General features: G+C 30.3%; 1 protein-coding gene across 1 annotated transcript in view; it reads left to right on the forward strand.

The window, feature by feature from the left end:
- Positions 1-379: 379 nt before the first annotated feature.
- Positions 380-20,182, forward strand: part of LOC105627327 (mucin-17-like) — a 37,104-nt gene continuing 17,301 nt past the window's right edge. The window contains exons 1-6 of the mRNA XM_012208613.1: positions 380-426; positions 4,642-4,729; positions 16,218-17,532; positions 17,871-18,547; positions 19,051-19,107; positions 19,468-19,638. Of these exons, the coding sequence (XP_012064003.1) occupies positions 380-426; positions 4,642-4,729; positions 16,218-17,532; positions 17,871-18,547; positions 19,051-19,107; positions 19,468-19,638 (2,355 nt within the window). The remainder of the gene's footprint in view (positions 427-4,641; positions 4,730-16,217; positions 17,533-17,870; positions 18,548-19,050; positions 19,108-19,467; positions 19,639-20,182) is intronic.

A 20,182-nucleotide genomic window follows, 5' to 3' on the forward strand; every position in this document is an offset into this window, starting at 1 on the left:
CAATCAAATTTGCTATAAGACATCTTTTAAACAAATTTGAAAGACTTCTCGCAAAACACAAACTAATAGTAACGTTACATCAATATTATAATTTAATACTACTTAATAATATAACTGTTATGTACAACACGTGTTACATTACATGATTGATATTATTGAGTAGAAAATTATAATATTGATGTAATGTTGCTGTCAATTTATATTCTGTGACTTTGTAATGACATCTTTAGGACATATTATGCCTGTCGTTCATATTTTCTCAAAGAAAGATTCAAGATCGTTACTTCGGAAGATCGTCGATCCTATCCGTTCACTTTTATGATTGTCTATCTATTCTGGTCATTCGATATTTTTCACATTGGCGACAGTAACGGTAGTGATGGCGATGGTGATAGGCAGCGGCAGCAGCGGTGGCAATTGCGACCGGTAACGATGGTGGTGGTGGTGACGGTGGCGGATGGTGGCGATCGTGTGGTGGTGGTCCCGCATTCTGGCGAAAGGGAAAATACTTGGTCGAGTGGCTCTTTTTTTTTTCTTTTTCCCCCCCGGCTGGCGAGCGGGATTTTTGACACGGCCGACGTCCGATCGTACTTGCATTTGTCTCGGAGTTCTCTATCCGATCGTCGTCCCCGAACAACGTTCCTCGTGCAACAAACGCGCGAAAAATCGGCGCATCCGAAAATGCGTCACGTGCAACGTCCCGTCTGACCCGTCTGACCTCGTCGTCTCACTATCGCGCGCGAATTCTGTGAACTCAACCGGATCTTTTCTCTTTTCTTTTTATCTTTTTCTTTTTCTTTCGAAGTGCCGCGTAGAGTTGAGTATCAAGTGCGAACTTTTACCTTGGTCGTTTCGAAATTTCGATCGAAGATTGTCGCTCGTTTTGTTTTCGACAGGAAACAGCCGCGCCAATTTATTTATTTCTCCGATTTGCTAAAATTTCTCTTTGGTTTTAATTCGCCATCGGAGAAAGTATTACGGATTGCCGGGGCGAATTGTGCTGTGGTGGCTCGGAAATGAGACATAGGATTAGACACGACTGAGCAGCTGCAAGGTGAGCGTGGAAATTCGAATTGTGTGCTCTTCTAATTGTATACCATGCAGAACTTCCGCAACAAGTGAATTTAGCTTTCGTATACAAATTTCCGTAAACACAGAAAAAATGATTTTTTTATAAATTCAATTAAAATAAGTCTAAAAATGCACCATAAAAATAATTTATAAGAAACCCAATGCATAATGCAAAAAATTTAACATTCTATTCTTCCAATTTGAACGTTCTACATAGTCATATGGTTCAATAAAATTATTTTCAAATCATTTAGTGAAACTAATTTTTTTCTATATAGTAAGCAATTTTTTTATTTACTATTGCTTACATTATTATATTATTCTCAATGTGATTGGCTTCCCATCGCTTAATACTTACGTTTTATTGCTTTATATTTCTTGCATGCTATAATATATAACCGACGATCATTTATTTTGATCCTTGTTAACCGATCGCGTGAAAATGAGATAATGGAGAAGCACGATATAATCGAAAGACTCATCCTTCAATTATATTCAAAAGCTCATGTTTGCTTTTGATTGATAATTCATTGTTGTAATAATTACGACAATTTGTCGTTGTTATAATTCGTTCATTTGCGCTCGTCGCGGTTGATTCTCTCCAGAGATCGCAAGAAGTGGCCCAGAAGAGTGAGCAGCATTAACAAACCGGACTCGGAATTAACTGACCGATACAACTCGGCAGACCACTTTCACGTGCGCAAATCGCCAGATGTACGACCTCCGTTTCTTACGTAAAACTCGGGCACCCGTGTAATCATAAACGACTGTTCAAATGTCAAAAATTTCTTATTTCCTTCGAACGTGTCATTTCTGTTGCAATTTCACTTGATGACATTTCATCTTTACAATCGGACACGAAACGAACGTTCGACTTTAGACAAAGTTAGTTTGTACTCTAGTACTTGATGATTTTATTAGCTCGCACTTGCAAAATGCACCATAAAGAAAATGAGGATAATTGAATGTATCTTTTTAGGATAATTGTATGCCTTTCATAACTCATGCAGCATATTTGGTCTCGAATATTAAATATATACAAATTATTAATACACACATTTTACATAACTATATTAAGGCATGGCAAGAATTCTAATTAAATTATCGATTTTATTTCTTGTTTTGTAAAAATAGATTTATAAAGTTTGAAAGTTAGATAGTTTTAAATTAAAGCAAATCTAAATTTTAAAAAATATCTAAAATATCTAAAATATCTTTTAATATTTCTAGCATTTTTCGAATATTTTCTATGTGTTTATTGTATGTTTATTATTGTAATATATTTATCCATAATAATTTATAAAAATATAACAAATATATATATATATATAATATTCTATTTTATTATATATATATATATATATATATATATATATATATATATATTTAGTTGGTCGCATACTGAATTGTGCGTGTTACAAAATAACATTCTTGAAACAGCCGGTACAGTACTGTCACTGATCGCGTATACGGCACGAAAAGAATTTACTTTCTATCGACGCAAGTACGAACAGTCTGTGAAAAATTAAAGCTGATATTTTGATTACGAAACCTACGTCATTTAGTTCTAGCATATAAACTTACCGCTTCTTTACCTTCATGTAAAAAAAAACGCAACCACAAATATTTGTTTTCATAAAACTGTTCGACTCGTAACAAGCGTTGAGGCTATGTTCGAAGGAAATTTGCTCGGTTTCCACGTGCTATTTGCTATTAGCGAGTATCTTGGATATATAGGAGAAGTCGTAACCGAGTAATCGTTTTGCACTTACCGTGGTATTACCGCAGAACTGAATGGAACAAATGAATCGTCAAATGTCTCGGAGCGATGGTAATTCATGCACTACAATCATCAAACTTTTCTTGATACTTGATCTTTCCCCTCTTGATCCTATGATGCTTCCATTCATTCATGATAAATGTGTATAAGAGAACGATTGTTATAATAAAATTTTGTTTTTTTTCATAGAAAAAAAAGTAAATACGTTAATAAAAAGTATATAAATAAGTATATAAATATTTATAATATCTTGAAATGTGTAAAAAATAAAAATATTAATTAATTTGAATCATACTTTGTGCTCAATATCCAATGTAGAAATTTCACGTTAAACAACATTTTAAATACAGACTCAATTTTTACATAGTTTATAATAAAATTTTTTATTATGATATAACAAATTTGACATAACAAGAATTTTTCCTTTTTTCTTTTTTTTTTTTATCGAATATACTTTTGTGCAGTTTTCTATGCAACACAGAAACTTACAGCAACAGTATTGCAACGTTTGCAATATTACTTGACGATATTGTTGAATGTTACAATATTGCCGTAATATTTTAAGAATGATTTGTGTTGTATAAGATTTAAAAGTTAATGAACCAGAATGTTTGCAAGGGAGGGACAGTATCGCCTGCGCTGTTTCGAAAATAACAGCGCAGTAGATAGAAACTCACAACCGGCAAGAGTAAAAGTAAATTTGAGCAACGCAGGCAATGCCGCCTTACATTTAATTCATATGTGTATCGACCCAAGTACACTCGGTGTGCACATTGGAAAGCTCATTTTCAATTCATATTAAAATTAAAAGTTTAAACTAATTATAAATATCACGATGCAATAAGATGTTACGTCATCTTTGTAAATAAAGTGACGGTTTATTTATTTTTATAAACGTTATAAAGACTATAAAAAACATTATAAAGACTATAAAAAAATTAATTGGTATTATATTATTTTTATTATTAGTTTTTATTTATTAATGCAGTAATCTTTTTAAAAACAGAATCAATTCAGTTATATCTTATTGAAATAAAAAAGTTACATCTGGAATAGTTATATAGAAATTTACACATATAAAAGTTACATCTGGAATGGTTATATAGAAATTTACATAACAATTGATGAATTTACACAATTATTTCTTAAGATATTAGGCATTTAGACTTAAAAATATGACAGTCAAAAGAAATGACAAATACAAACACAATAATGTAGCCTCGGACGTAACCAGAATATTTATAATAATTATAATTCTCGAATCAATACATCGGCAATTAATACGTTTCTAATTACGACAAATTTTCATTAAAAACGTATTAATATTTAATATTTAATTTTCTGTAAATATATTCCGTATTCCATTAGATTGTAATTTATAATGTCAAATTGTAGTTATTTTTAATCAAGTGAGTTATCTTTAATTTCTCAACTAGGTCGCCATCACTCCTATTCAATATACCGTCAATTTAATTAAAACAATGAATTAAACAATTTATTAACAGTAAATGTATTAATTTGACAAATTTAGTTAATTATTTATTAAATGCATTAAATTGCATTGAACGTTGTTTACTTGAAACTAATTACAAAAATAGATTAAATAGATTACATTTTGACATACATGAAAATTAAAAATAATAAAATGTTATTATATATATTATAATGTTATTATATATATTTAATTAAAGGGATTTGGTTACCATCGCTCCTTTAATATATAATAGTGTAGAATTAGAATTTTCTAATATTTTCCAAAATTCTAAAAAGAGTTTCTTGATATTTTTCAGAATGGCAAGGACATTTTTATTGAGCTTAATAGTGGCGTTGCTGCTGGTCTTCGCTCTTACTGAAGCTTCTCGCGGACAGACTAATCAGGTAATTTAGTATCAAAATATATAACTATAATTTATATATATAAACGATGATACGTAAGAGATATAAAAAAATTTATCTTTTTAATTTAACATGTGTAATAAATAATTGTTTCAGAATTATATAATGACACATTATATAAATATATTGTTAATTATAGGATATTTTTTTATTAAAAGATTAATTTTAGATTTCAAAGCTAAATTTTAGAATTATTCAGAAAGGAAAAAGTTATTTATGTGTATACATTCATTATTAGATCCAGAAGGCGAATAAATGGTAATTTTAAATATAATACATCATCCTCTAAAGAATATATAATATATGAACTTCAATTTCCAACTCTGCATTACATGAAATACATTATGTAACGTAAAGCATTCGTGAAGCATTCTCGAATTAAAGACAGGGATTTAAAAGAGCATAATCATCTATAAATTAATGCACACAAAGTACACGTATGAAGAGACCGGTAAGATCCGCGTTCGCACGTGTTTTGTGTCAAGGATGCGCGTTTGATATCGGGCGTTTACGATATTGCAACGTGCGCGCATTGTTTTTTCCTTTTTTTTCACGAAGGCCGTCGACCCAGCGGAACGAGTAGATTCGTATTATTCGACTAAATCGCACGAGTGCAGTTGCACGCGGTGCATGATGCTCGGTAATTAGAAGCCGAGAAAGGAAGCAATTCCTTTATTAAATGCGATTATTCGTATGTAACAACGAAAAAGAAAATCTTTGCGAATGACTTACGACAACATTTTGTTTCTTATTCGATTAAATCGCACATCACAATTTAATTTAAACATAACGTCGTCTTATATTGTTTCAATTGTACAGGATATCCTAAGATTTTACTTTGATGACAAATTTCTTGATTGATTTGTAATTTCCTTAATCAAAAAGAGATCTTAATAACTTCCGTGTTATTAAAGATTTAGGTCGAAGCTTCCAAGAAGTTTAATTAAAAAAACTTATTTAATTAAAGAAACTTATTATTTACTTAAATTCAAAACTTACTTCGTTTAAATTTTAATTTGCAATAAAATTTTCTGATTTGGCGATAAAGACACACATTAACGAGTTGCGTCAAAAAACAATCATCCTCTTAAAATTTTTTTAAAATTCGATATTACATTTGTGTCAATGAATTCATTATTGAAATTAAATTCAAGTGTAATCATTTAAACAAGTTGCTATAGAATAAGAATCATTTTTCAAAACTCTACAATAACATTCCTTTGAAATTTACATTGAATAATTATAATTTATACATTTAGAACGTGACGTTAATGAAAGCAACGATGTCACGCAAAAGAGAAATTAGAAATAGTTTATGACTTGTCAACATCAATGAGTTATATGTCTTTCTCTCTTGATCGTATACTTGAATGTCCAGATTTCAGTTATTCGTTTTGCATTCGCCTATAATAATACGATTGCCAGGAAGATCTCGGACGCTTTCGCCGGCTCTTTCACCGTAAAAGTCGTTGAAGCGAGTTCGTGGCGTACAAGAATATATAAGTATAATCGTTCTTCCGATCAAATAATCTATTAAAAGAATTCAGATTAGCATATATTTTTGATTATATTATCATGAAGCTTGATCGTAAATATTAGTTAACACGTACATCGGAAATTACTAGCAAGACTCAAAGCCATGAAGAGAACTTTCCCAACATTTCAGTTCGCGTGTTACTATAATATAACTTTTGTTAAATAATCTGGAAGAATGTAAGATTATTATTGTTTAATTTTTAATTTAAATGGAACATTAAAAATGCTTAGGATATAAAAAAGATATAGCGCTGCTTTATACAATGTATAATAATGATTGCGTAAGATAATATTAATTATTATTAATCTTTCGTAACTTGAGGATATTATTTAATTATATAAAAATATTATAAAATTATAATAATTTTATGAGATCAAATTTAACTCGAGAGCTAAGAACATAACTTCACGAATTCTCTTTCTATCGCTCTTTAAATCGCTCTTTAATGTTTTATTTGAAAAAGATGAACAAAGTACATATTTTCATCAAAGTAAATATAAAACTATGAAATCAATAATTTTTATCATCTTTTTTAGTCTTTTCATGATTGAATATATTATATCTCGTATGTACATTAACTTCCTCACTTGATTGATTTTCGCATTAAGATGATCATTTGTTATCATTATTTATTAATCAATAGACATACGTAAACTGCCACGAATAATGCAATTGAAGCTTAAGCGAACGAATTCGACACGCATGAACTTCTTGCTTATTCCTTCATACTCAGTTTTATGCAACAATATTTGCAACAGAAATATACTTATATATGTGTGTATATATACGATAGAAACTTTTAGAAATTTTGTTGGAACAAATTTATTACAATTTTTTATAATATAATAATAATAAACTTATCAAAAAGATAATAATGATTAAAACTTAACATAAATATTTCAATCTCCAGATTATTGTTCGTTATACTCTAATTCTAATAGAAACTGATCCTATTCTGTGCATTATCGTCGTCAGTAATATGATTGCAGTTCTTATGTTTATCAAACGTAGCAACGAAGCATTTCACGCACCATTCTAGATATCGAGGCGGCATAGATATAGCATAGAGCACATATAAATGGAGTGAGAGGATAAGAAGGAAAAAAGAGATCACAAGTTTGCATGGACCACGCCTAGTCGTGCGCCGTTCGCTTAGAGAACGATATATACCGCGTGATCAAAAATATCTGTCTCCCATGTGTTTGTCCTATTTTCGTAATGTTACAGTTTGATATAGTAATTATAGTAGAATATTATAAATAGAAATTAGAATATAGTTGAATATAATCGATTATAGAATGAAAGTCTATAATCGATAAAGCTCTATGTCGTCAATTCTTAAGAAGTTAATCACGATTTTAATTTAATGACTTATTTAAATAATCAAATTATTTAAAAATACTTTTCTCTTATTCGTTATATTTTCTATTATAGGCGAGTATAACTATTATTGAATATAATAACTACAAAGTAAAATATAATTAAATACAATAATATTGTTAATTAATTATTTATCAATTGTGTCAAGTAAGTTGTATGTAATCACAATTTATTTAATTATTTACTTAATTTAATTATTCAAAAATATCTTTTCTCTTTATTTGCTTGTTTATAATTAAATATAGTAAGTAAAAGTAAAAGAATATAGTGGAATACAATTCATCAGTTCTTTTCTGACAATCGTCAAGTAGATTGTAATCATCTCTTTAATAGTCTAATTAATCAAGAAGTCAACAAAATGAATTTCGAAGGGAATTAATATTGTCGATGCTACCTGATCGTTAAGTTCAAGATTGGACAATTTTGTTTTCATTAGTATTCGCAATTACCTGCGCCTAGCGAGGCAACGCGTATTCTTTCGGTGAACGTAAGCGCGATGTTGATAATTATTCCGCTGTGTGCACCGATGATCATAATCTAATAGAAGCAAGAGCGAGATGATTTTCTTATAGATTTAATAACGCGTTACGTAAGACAAACATTTCTTATTCCAGGATAATTTTTTTTTATCATTGTGTAAGTGGCTCCTTACAAAGCGTCGTCAACATCTTTCATTTCATCATAATAATGGATAATTTATATAACGATATGAAGATCTCGCGATTTGTAAATCGTCCCGACGGAAATTGGCGCACAGTTCAAGGCGGACGCCTCTTACCACGTCATATATATAATGTCCTTAATTGTTAATGTCAGGAATGTAGTTTAATAGATCATTCTTGAATTAAATACGGAGATGTATTCGGAATAACTAAGATAGCGCTAAGATCTATCGAAACTGATTCTTTGCATATTCGTTATAATTTAACATTACAATGAGATGCTATAATTTCATCAAGGTACACTCAAATAGAATTATCATGATCCTATTTGTTACTTACTTAAATTCATTTTTTAATAATAAATGACGTCATGACATCCTATAATATTATTATGATTTAATTACGATTTTGTACTTTACTTGAGTATTATTTTTTTATTTATCTCTCTGATATTTTATGATTTTATTATAACTAATAAAATTAAAAAATATATTACACTGAGTTTGCACGTCTTTTATACATAAACGAAAGTATTTAAAGTGTGAGAGTCATCAGTGAGAGTCAATTCGATTTTGTCGATTTCTCGAGCTTGTTTCTTGATCCGCTACTTCCGAATGAAGTATCAGAGCCACTGATTAACATAATCAATTCTACAAATGGATATAAATCGCAAGGCTTACTTGCCTTCGTTTCTTTCTCGATAGACGGTTGGTGCGAGGCCTTTAATTAGAAAAGCAAATTACACAATATAGTAAAACGTTGCGATCGATATCTAACAAACGTTCGTATGTCGTAGTATCCTTTGGAAAGAACGCTTTATAATTTACCTTTATGATTAACAATCGACATTTCAGCACTTTCGTTCAATCTCGAAGTGTGCTCGCGGTTGCGTATATCATATCACACTAAATACGCGCCTATGATGCTTTATTGCGCGTACAAGTACACAAACACACGCCGACAAGTGTACGTCGCAGACGGATGTAGCACATTGCACAAGCATGCGCGAGTGCGATCTAAATCGAGTTTTCCATCGGAGAAAGCGCTTCTTCTGCATCGTTTATTTCACTAGACTTCCTGATTTATTTGCCATATCTCGTGCTCCCTGTCTCGTCTTTATTTACTCGAACAGCTTCGTCTAATGCGAAGAGATTAGGATGCACATCATTAATATACATATTGCAATCGAACTTTATTCGATAGTGTTACATGGTACTATACTAATTGGATGATACTGTTACGATATATTAATTACGCTAAGAACATAAGAGAAGCGAAAAAAAATGCGACTAATTATATTCTACAAAGTTAATGGAATGTCAGAAGTAACGTAAAACTTACCTAATTTTTCTATGAAAGAAAAGGGGAACAGAATTTTATATTAAAGATATCAAGTAAGAAATATCTGCACGATATATAATATTTTAAGAATAAAACTAATTTTAAGAATAAACTATTTCTTTTTATTTATACATAGATAAAATTATGGAGTAAATGATAATGTAGTATACTTGGTATTTTCTTAATTGTGTCAGCAATAATATATCGCATTGTTACGCGCGCATTAAACTCATTGTTAATAACTCATTTACACAAAGTTTCTGAAAACCTGCAATCACAATTGTAATGCGAAGTAATTGCAACGGTAAAATCATTCTCTTACACATTCTACCTGTAACATTCGAATAATGATACAATGTGATTCAAACTATCTTAATTAATTATGAGAACTGTATGTGTTTACTTATTGTTCACGGTATCAATTATCTGAGAAATAACACGAGAGAAACGAAAACTATTTCCTCATGGTATGACGCTTGGATTTATCTATCAATATATTATCAATATACGAATACGCGGCAGTAAATGTGCAAATACCTATAAATCTTTTGTTAAGAAGTTTCTTTTGTTCCCCTTCCTTGCGTGAATAACTTGCTGAAAAGTGGCAAATGTAAAAATTGGTGCACTTTATCGAACAGCATCGAAACTTGAGCTTTGATAGATTCTTTCTTTGTGGCGATTACGCAATATAAATCTTTTATACATTATAAATAGGATTATAGGTTCAACTTTAACCTATCTAACAAGATTCAATTTTTTTTTCATGTCAATATGACTTATTATAAGATTAACTGAATTTGAACTGAATGGAAAGTGCAGTCAGATAAAACGAAAGCAAAAAAAGAAATAACAAAAGCTGACATAATTTTGTTAGAAATTTTGTTAGAAAAGTTTGTTTTGTGATAATATAAGACGATATACCATGAATAATTTCAATTGTTATACCACGAGAAAGTATTCTTCATTCCTAAACAAGCGCAGTTTCTTTTGCGTCATTTCTCAGACAATTGAACTACGAACAATAAACGTTCGTTCTTCAAATCATTAAAATCGCTGATATTGCATTGAATTATTATTCGAATTTTTATCATAAAAGTTCAATTTTTTGGTGCCATGAATTTATAATCAATGACAAAAAATTTTTATGTATGCAATATGTTACATTTTGATAAAATAAATTATTACACAAGATGCTTATTGTTTTTGAAAGTTGTAATATTTTACAGCTCTCTCTTTTTCTCGCGTTCTTTTTTCTTTTTCAATACACTAGAAACTTAAATGCTAAATCAGTTCTTATATTAAAAATTAATATTTTTACATTTGCGACTACTTAGCTTAAATATATGAAACTATCCATAAAATAGATTATACACGAAATAAGTTAAAACTTTTGATGTATAGCGTCTTTTGTCAATCATAAATAAAAAAATTATTATTATATTATTATCATATTTTGTAAATTTTTTTTGAAATATCTTAATATATATTTTTTTAAGATTGGATATCGATAAAGAATGTGCTTTCTCTTTTTTTTCAGATTTCCGATAATGATTTCCGCATTTTATAGATGAATGCATAAAATCGATCTTAATTTTTAAAGAGAACTGTAAAGAGGAGGATAAATTAATTTGATCATGTGAATTCAAAACACATAATTATCCCGAAAGGTCAGAAATCGAAAGTATAGCATTAACTACCTATTCACGTAGTAACCTATTCACGTCGTTTACGCTGCTCAACTTTATGATGTTTGTATATGCCCGAGTGTCCTTCAGCTATCATTCGATTTCACTAGTTAACGGGAAAAGTTGCTTTATATTGCATGCAACGTTTAAACTCTTAAGATTATTGCATTCAAGTGATTCATTTCGCATTTGCTTGCAAGTGCAAAAAGCTCTTTGATATTATTTAATCAAGTATCATTCAAGTGTAAACATTTCTCTATATTAACATTTATTTAATATCATACATTAATTATTAATATTATTGATTTTATAATATCTTTTGTTTATTAATTTATTAAAGCTATATATAAATACAGAAAACTATCTATTTCAGATTTAAAATACATTTTTATACAGATTTAAAATACATTTTTACATTACATCGCTCCATTGATAAAAAATTTTACATGTGACACATGTAAAAAATTACCATTTAAATTGCAGTGTTTGAAAGCGATCGTGGTTTAAAACGACAGTTTTAAGAATTTATGACACTTTAAAGTATATATTATAATTGAATGTATAATGTGAACAAAAGTGAAATTATACATATTCTTTACTTTAATTAAAATATTGTTTAAATTTAGAATTTAAAAAATTTTCTACTGAAAAGGTGCTAATTTTGATATGTGTTACTTTTTTTATCAATAGAGCGACGTAAAACATTTCAGAATCATCGAAAACTTAATTTTAAGAACATAAATTTAAAAAATTAATGCTTCTAGAAAAATTTTAGGTAGATTATAATTTGCTATAGTCAAATAATAATTAGTATTAAATACCTTATATTAACTGTATATTTTTTATAAAAATTTTTAATTGTACAAAGAATACAATGTTCATTCAAGTTTAAACAAAGAATGAGATTTTATAACTTAATTGGTTTTTGTAGATTGCAAAAATTCTATCATTTATATATGCTTAAATGTACTGATTATTCTAGATAAGAACAAATTAAATATAAATTGCATTATAAATTTTTTGTCTTTCATTTTTTTATATTGCATAAAATAAAATGTATATATCTCTTTTTATAATAAATAATTTTTATAGTATTATAATCTTTAAAATGTTGACATTTTTAGATATATTTTTATTCAGTATACTTTATAGTGTAAAATATCCAAGAAAGAATAAAAGTTTGGGTGAAAGTAACGATAAGTAAATTCTGTTATATATTGTTTGAGTTGGGTCCGAGACCACACCCTGAAAATTGGCCCATTCGGACCAGTTTTTTTTAGGTCGCGCTTATGTATACTCTCATTACATATGCGTGACATAAATATATAAAATAAATAAGATAATGATTTGCAAAGCCTTCAAAGCGGAATCTAAAAACTTCCTATATTTGTCGCCCAAAAATGCTAAGTAGTTCAACTTTTTTTTAAATTATATAATTATAAATACCTTATCAAAACATTCAATTTTTTTTATCCTTGAAATATGTTTTATTGTGAAATACTGACGATCTTCATACATATTAACAATTAAAAAAGGTTTCTATAAGCATTTGATGTAAAATCTAACTATATATTTATATATAATTATTAATATTATTATAACAATTATATACATATATATATATATATATATATATAATTTTGATAATTACATAAAAAATGGAACATAAAACAAATCTATAAACTAAATAATTATTTGTACAATTCAAATTTATGAATTATTCCTTATCATTACTCTTTCTTGCTTTAATTATAGATAACTAATAAATTCATTTAAAGTTAACTACGTGTAAAGTTAATAAGGAAACTGTAAATTATATCTCGTAAACGGGAAAAAATATATGCAGGTATATACAAACAAAGACTGAATAAAAGCAGAGCAAGTAACAACCTCGCAATATAATTCTGAATTTTCGCAAGAAAGCAATACGTCGAAAGGTATGGAAGGTCATTTCATATGGAACTTGCTTGAATTAAACTTGGTCGAATATAATATTATCGATACAAATTCCATCGGGGTACAAGACAATATGGCACCCAGACGTAGACGACCCTTTTGATCCGATGGTGTGGAAGCAGTCCACCTTCGCGGAGCGAAGCCGAGCCTCTCACCTGTTCAAAGAACTTTTCCAATATCCGCACGGTGTGTTACAAGCACCTATTTCGTAATAAATCGTCAGGCAGTCAGGCGATCCGAAAATTTTCTCGATTTCTACGCATCATAACTGTATTAATTCGACTTTCTTTCGCGATTTGCATTACTTCCTTTTTACTTGAATCGTCTCGGAATTCTCTACCCACTGTTCCTTTCTTTTCTTTATAATTTGTCGACAACACGTGCGTTCCTTTTCGAATAAATTATTTAATTACGCGTTATATAATCATTAAAAAATTTATGTTTCTTATTTTTAATTATATTTTAATATTTAGCAATGAAAATCTTGCAATTCTTGGTCATGGCTTTCTCCTAAAAATATCTACATCATAAAGGCTTTTAAAGGCAGAAAAATACAAAAAAAGAAAGATATTTGAGACACTGTTCTTTCACTTTTCTTTAATTCTTTCGTCCCTGAATGTAAATTTTTTCGCTAAATCGAGGATAATACACAAGTCTGCTATTTAATTTAATTCGAATTGATATTTTTTAGTAAAAAAAATAATGAAATTAGTTGATGAGAGGGGTTTAGAGGAAGGTGGGATAGTGGAACATATGTATATGTATTAGGATTTTTATTTGGTTACCAACAGGTAAGAAAGTTTTTTTTTGGTAACTAAATGATTTGATAATCCTCTTATCCTTCATTTACATCCACTAAAGCCATCAATTTGCACACTGATTTCCGAGTTCGTTCTCCAATTTTCTTTGTTTTGATTACGCGCAAATCTGATCGACTAGATTCGCGACAGTTCGTTTTTAACAGCATGCCTTGCGGAATACCATGGCGTGACGTGATACACCGACTTTTACTTTCAATATCGATAGCATGACGACTAAAAGACTTAGACAGATAGTAATGAAATTAGAACGCATATTCACATATCGTGAATCGCACATAACGATCGCAGCTGTTGTTCTAATGGGTCATATTCTTTATTTTATGTGTAGAAATATAAAATATATTGAAATATTTCTGTCCATATGGATGATAAAAAAGAATTTTCTTGAGATTTAGGACTTGATTATTATTGTGAAAGATGAAGATTCGGAAATAAGTATTATTAGTTTTTTGGCATTAAAGAATCACCATCATTTAATATTTGTACACAGTAATACAAGAAATTTTATTATATTTTATGATAATATATTGCTATTCAAGCTTCTTCTTGTATTATATTTTATATTTTGAATAATTAAACGATATAAGAATTAAGATTTTAAATAATCGTTCAATATGTTTATTTTAAATATTAGGTTGGGTCTCATTCTGGTAAAGTGAATTGCAATATTTTACAAAACATTAGCATTTAGCGATTAAAACACAAAATAAGCCGCAAATCATGTAGCTTCTTTGAAAAAAATATCCATGAATGCCTCAAAAATTTTATTTTTAATTTTCTACTATTATGGTTTATTTAAATCTACAAACATTTATCGTTGAATATCTGGCTTTTTTATATCCAGATTAATCGATTAACTAAGAATTTGGAATATTTAAATTGTTAGAATTTTCTGAATTTGTAAATCTTTTCTACATTTTTTATTATTTATAATTAGAAATATATATCACCTTTGAAATATATATCACCAAAAACGATATCTCTGCACTCGCCAAATTTCTATGTATATCGTTGAGTCAATGGGTTATTAGTTAGATTTGTCCATAAATCGATTATGATTTTATCGATTCATTGTGAATTAATTTGATACGAAAAATTACAATAACTGCTTCATAAAATTCATAAAATGGATTAAACGATATTGTCATCTTATTTGCATCTTGTGCAAACGTCTAATATTGAAAACAAGTTTGCAATTGCGAAGAAGAAGGAGAAAAATTTCAAATGAGGAATGTGCACGCTAGAGTCGTTTTCCTTTAAGCATCAACAGGTCAATGTAGTCACGAGGATTTTAATGCCGCTTATTAACGCTAACGGTGAAGGTATAATCTGTGACGAATACGGCCTATTTGCCGTAACAACTGGAAATGCAATTAATTGCATTTGTCAGGCATTATTGTCAACGATAACTGATCGATTGGATCTGTCAAAACCGGTTATTATTATTTGCGTTAATCCCAATTTCAGAAGATTCTCTTAATTGCATAATTGGTACTTTCCTGCGATTTCATTGGGTATGGTATCTTTGCAATCGGGTTGCCGTGTCTCTAAAACGTTTCTTTCTCTCGAAGTATACTTTTGATTAACGATCAATTCATTTCATCTTTTTCATATTAAAGCGCAGCAATCGTCTAACTATATATACATTAATCGAACAATTATAGCTTTTAATTGCTCGATTATCGATCATAAACGATACTTCTAAAATGCCTTCGGGCAGCTATTTATGTACTTTCTAAGCATTTAGCACACACATGCAGTAATCCGTTCTCATGAAAGTATTTTTGCCTTTTACTTCGCATTTATAATTAACGCTATTACCATCAATTATTTAACTAACATAAAAAAAGCATCTTGATAATTAGAGCATCTTCAGTAATTATATAATAATTGTACGGATTTTAATTGGGTTAATGTTTTGAAGTAATCATTAAAAACGTTCTGTTCCAGAAATTAACAAAATCTCTTTTTTTTTCAGGAACAAAAATTTGTAACATAAAAATAATGCAGTTAATTAATTAATAATAGTTTGACCCATTAGTAAAACGATGATAAAATTATTATAAATATGTAACTGCACATTTTCAGACGGATGGGCAGAAAATAATAAATCGCGGTACTGCGCGATACAACTCTAAATCAACGACGGAATCGAGTAGTCATTCTACACCGGAAACCAGGTTACCTCGCGATAAGAGTTCCCGTTCAGAAACAATTGCCAACTTAGAAAAGTATGAAACGCATTTTGCTAGAGAAAGTTCGATTAGACCGCGATCAAAATTAAAGCAATCACAAGCGGCAAATGATTCTACTACTACATCACGGACAAGTTCGAGGCATTTGAATACTAGTGTCGATAATTCACGGAATCGTCAAAAATCGCACGCCACACAGACTCTCAAAGAAGAAATAACGAGGGATGACAATAAAGAGAACGCGCCTGAGTCACGAACGCCGAAACGATTGACAGCTTCCCGAAGGACGTCTTCGGACGAATCCCTCATCTGGGTGGACAATATAAAGTTGGATCACGAAGTGTTCACCAAGTCGAATCATTTAAGATCAAGAACAGGAAGAAAGATTTCTGTGAATCACGGGAGAGAATCGAAAGGTGAAATAATTCCAACCAGAAAATCTCCGGAAAATGAAAATGTGGAGAAAGCTAAAAGTCCAAGGGAATCGGAAAAGGAAGAAGCACAATTAGAACATTTAAAGATCGAGAACGTTGCTCCGAAAGCGAACATATCAAAGAAAATAGATACGAAAAGCACGAACAATTCTGGCAGTCATAAAAATCAAACAAAAGATGTTCTGTTGTCGGGTTCCGAGAGTGTAAGAGTGAACGTCCCTCTGACGGACGGAAATGATGAAGTCAATCTTTTAACATCCGCCAATGTGTCCCCGAGACAAGCTTCAAGGTCGGACAGGGAAAAAGTAGAGAGCAACGATATCGCAAGATCGAACACAAAGAAAAATAGACAGTCTAGTCGATCGAAATCTCGTAACAGATCCAAAACAAGGGATCCTAATCTCGAAACCGCGAATTCCGGAAGTACTTCCCGCCGAGGTTCTTCTAGATCCAGCAGTACGGAGATGAATAGACAATCCTCCAATTCTAGACACAGGTCTAGCTCGAAGAACCTCAATTCGAGAGGCCGTTCCACACATCAGTCGAGAGATACGGTCACGGCGGAAGCAAAAAATCTCGATAGACAGAGGAATATAGACAACGATTCTGAAACGAATGCAAACAGACGAACGGATACACGACGTAACGACAGACGAACGTCCGAAGGAAAGGGAAGGTCCAAGGATAGCAGATCAAAAACGGAAGTCAAGGTAGACGAGCAAGATATCCGGGTGCAATCCAAAAGTCGGTCACGCGCAGCTATGAGCAATCTTGGTAATTTACAATTCAATCTTGAAATATTAATTAATATAGCATTAATTAATATAGCATTAACAATCTTTCTCAAGGAAGCAATAAACCATCTCAAGAAGATATTATCTTCATTTATATAAAGATCACTTCAATTGCTTTTGATTATATTATTAGCGATCATTTAATAATAAAAAACTTTGAAATATTTGAATTAATTATTATAGTTTTCACAAAAATTCTCTACATAATTCAAATATTATTTTAAAGAATTCATTCTTGAATTCAGAACTGATAACTGATAACGAAAACGCAATATTTCTATATTACCATAATTTAAAAAATAATCACGTTTTTTTCAGATGTTACTACTACTTACGTTCCGAAAGCGACAATCGCCGAAACTATGACTGTTCCTTCTGTGAACACCGAGATTACGACATCCAGTTCTACAACAACGATAAGACCATCGACAACGATTCGAACGTCCACTTCGACTGAACGAGTTTCACGCAATAGAGGAAGAGATAGAGGAGAAAGTTCTCGAGCGATTAAACCCCCGAAGGAAGATTTTTTCAATCACGGTCTAGGTTTTCGTGGTCGAAAGACCTCAACTGAGGCATCATCCTCAATTGTTACAGAACCAAGGACCACTACGCCTAAAAGCGAAACGCAATTACGTGGTAATCCCGGATGGACTCTCAGACGTCGACCTGGTCACGTCAATCAAGATGCTCCTTTTTCTACATCTTCAACTACATCTTCAACTACACCAAGTAATCGAGATCAAATTAATGAAATTGTCTTGTCCACTGATTCACCGAGGAGCACCGAAACATTATCAACTAATGCCGGACGAAGAGGCACCAAAAGACCAAAAATAAAGGACGAGAGCGATATCGCATCGGGAGTTGCGGCGAAGAGCACGACAAGAGGCAGTAAAACTTTCAACAAATCCGAAAGCTTTGGTCTTCCCAAGGGAACAGAACCTGAGAGCGACAATTACCCTCCCGCATTTCGAGCTAGACTATCTCAATTGGTGAGTTTGAATTTATTTATATATAAAGAATTGCTTTCACCTTAACAAATTGTTTGCCTATTACGTTTATATTAATTCTTTCCAATGTTAGGAACATAAAATGTTTAATTTTATCTTGAATCTTGATTAAAATGATAGATAATGATTAAAGTTTGCCTATTCGGAATACCTATAAAAATGAATAACATAAAAACAGATAGATATATTTTTTACATATTTATTTATTTGTTAAATTATCTCATCAGTTTAATTTCTACTTATAATTGTTTAAATTATTATATTGTTGTAAAGTTATAGTATTTATATTTAATATATATGTACCTATTTATCTAAAATTATTCTAATACGAGATAAATGTATTAAATATTTGAAATGCGTTTTCAAATATTTCACAATTCTATTTCTCAATGTTTTGAATTTTTATTGTGAAATCTTTATTGTTAATAACATTGCTGAAGAAATTAACAATAAAACAAGCACATTCAGTCAAAGAATACTTTCAGAAAAATTCTAATTCGAAATCTACTGAAGGAAAAAGTACAACTAGGACCAGTTTGCAGGTAAGATGGCATGCAGATCTCTCGATATATTTGCTAAATTAACTATTAATTTACTTTAATTCTTAACATATTAACGATTTATAACATATTCTATTAATGTGCATCTTATTTCTCTCAACTTAAGCCATTTGTAGACAGTTAAATCTGTGGACGTTAAAAATATTGCATCTTTAGCATGAAATAGCTAATCTTTTGAATCTTTATCAAACAATTAACATGTACACCTACATCAATACACGCGTAAAGGGAGAGTAATACGGTAGAAATAAAATTAATTAATACGGTGGTGACTTTCCTCGTCGACGTGTATAAATTTTATACATTTATAATTGTATAAAGCTAAAAAAATGCCCCACGTAGGAACATTCAAAGGAACACACATTACGACGGCATATACGATCCAGCACGAAAATGATGCATGTATCAGAAAAAAACGAAACTGTGGAAAATGTGTTTGCGACAGACGTAGTCTTGCACGTCTCTTCTCCCACGAACCCCTTAACTTCGATACTCGACCCAGATACGCGACAAGTAAGAACATAGCGGTAGTTTGGTCAGAACTTTAATGGCAATTTGGGATTGCGCACTAATCCGGTTGAGAAATCGCTTTATCATTCTCATCCACGCTCCGGAGATTTTCGCTTCCTTAAATTTTTTAAACACTACTCAACATTAACTAGAAATAACATCAATATTATAATTTCGTATTCAACAATATAAATGATGTTAAAAACACATGGGGTTACATATTCTCTAGATTATTTGGAATGAAATCTCACTCTAAAAAGTGATAATTGAGTCAGTTTTGAGAAAGAGTTCAATGGTTCGATTTTCAATCTTTATAAGAGTCAGATTTCACTCTTCAGAGTAAAATTCACTAAAAGTTTTAAAAAGTAGCAATTACAACGTTGAGTACGAAATTCTAATATCGATATTAAATTACTTTTAATTGATATCAACTGAGCAGGTATCTTTATTAGGAAAAATATCAACTTTAAAATATATTTCCTTACCATGTATTTATTTTCAGTTTTTGGATACAAAGATTAAAATTTTGATCTGATTTCATTTTTTA

This window comes from Atta cephalotes (genome assembly GCF_000143395.1).
Source record: "Atta cephalotes unplaced genomic scaffold scaffold00008, whole genome shotgun sequence".
NCBI classification, from domain to species: Eukaryota; Metazoa; Arthropoda; class Insecta; order Hymenoptera; family Formicidae; genus Atta; species Atta cephalotes.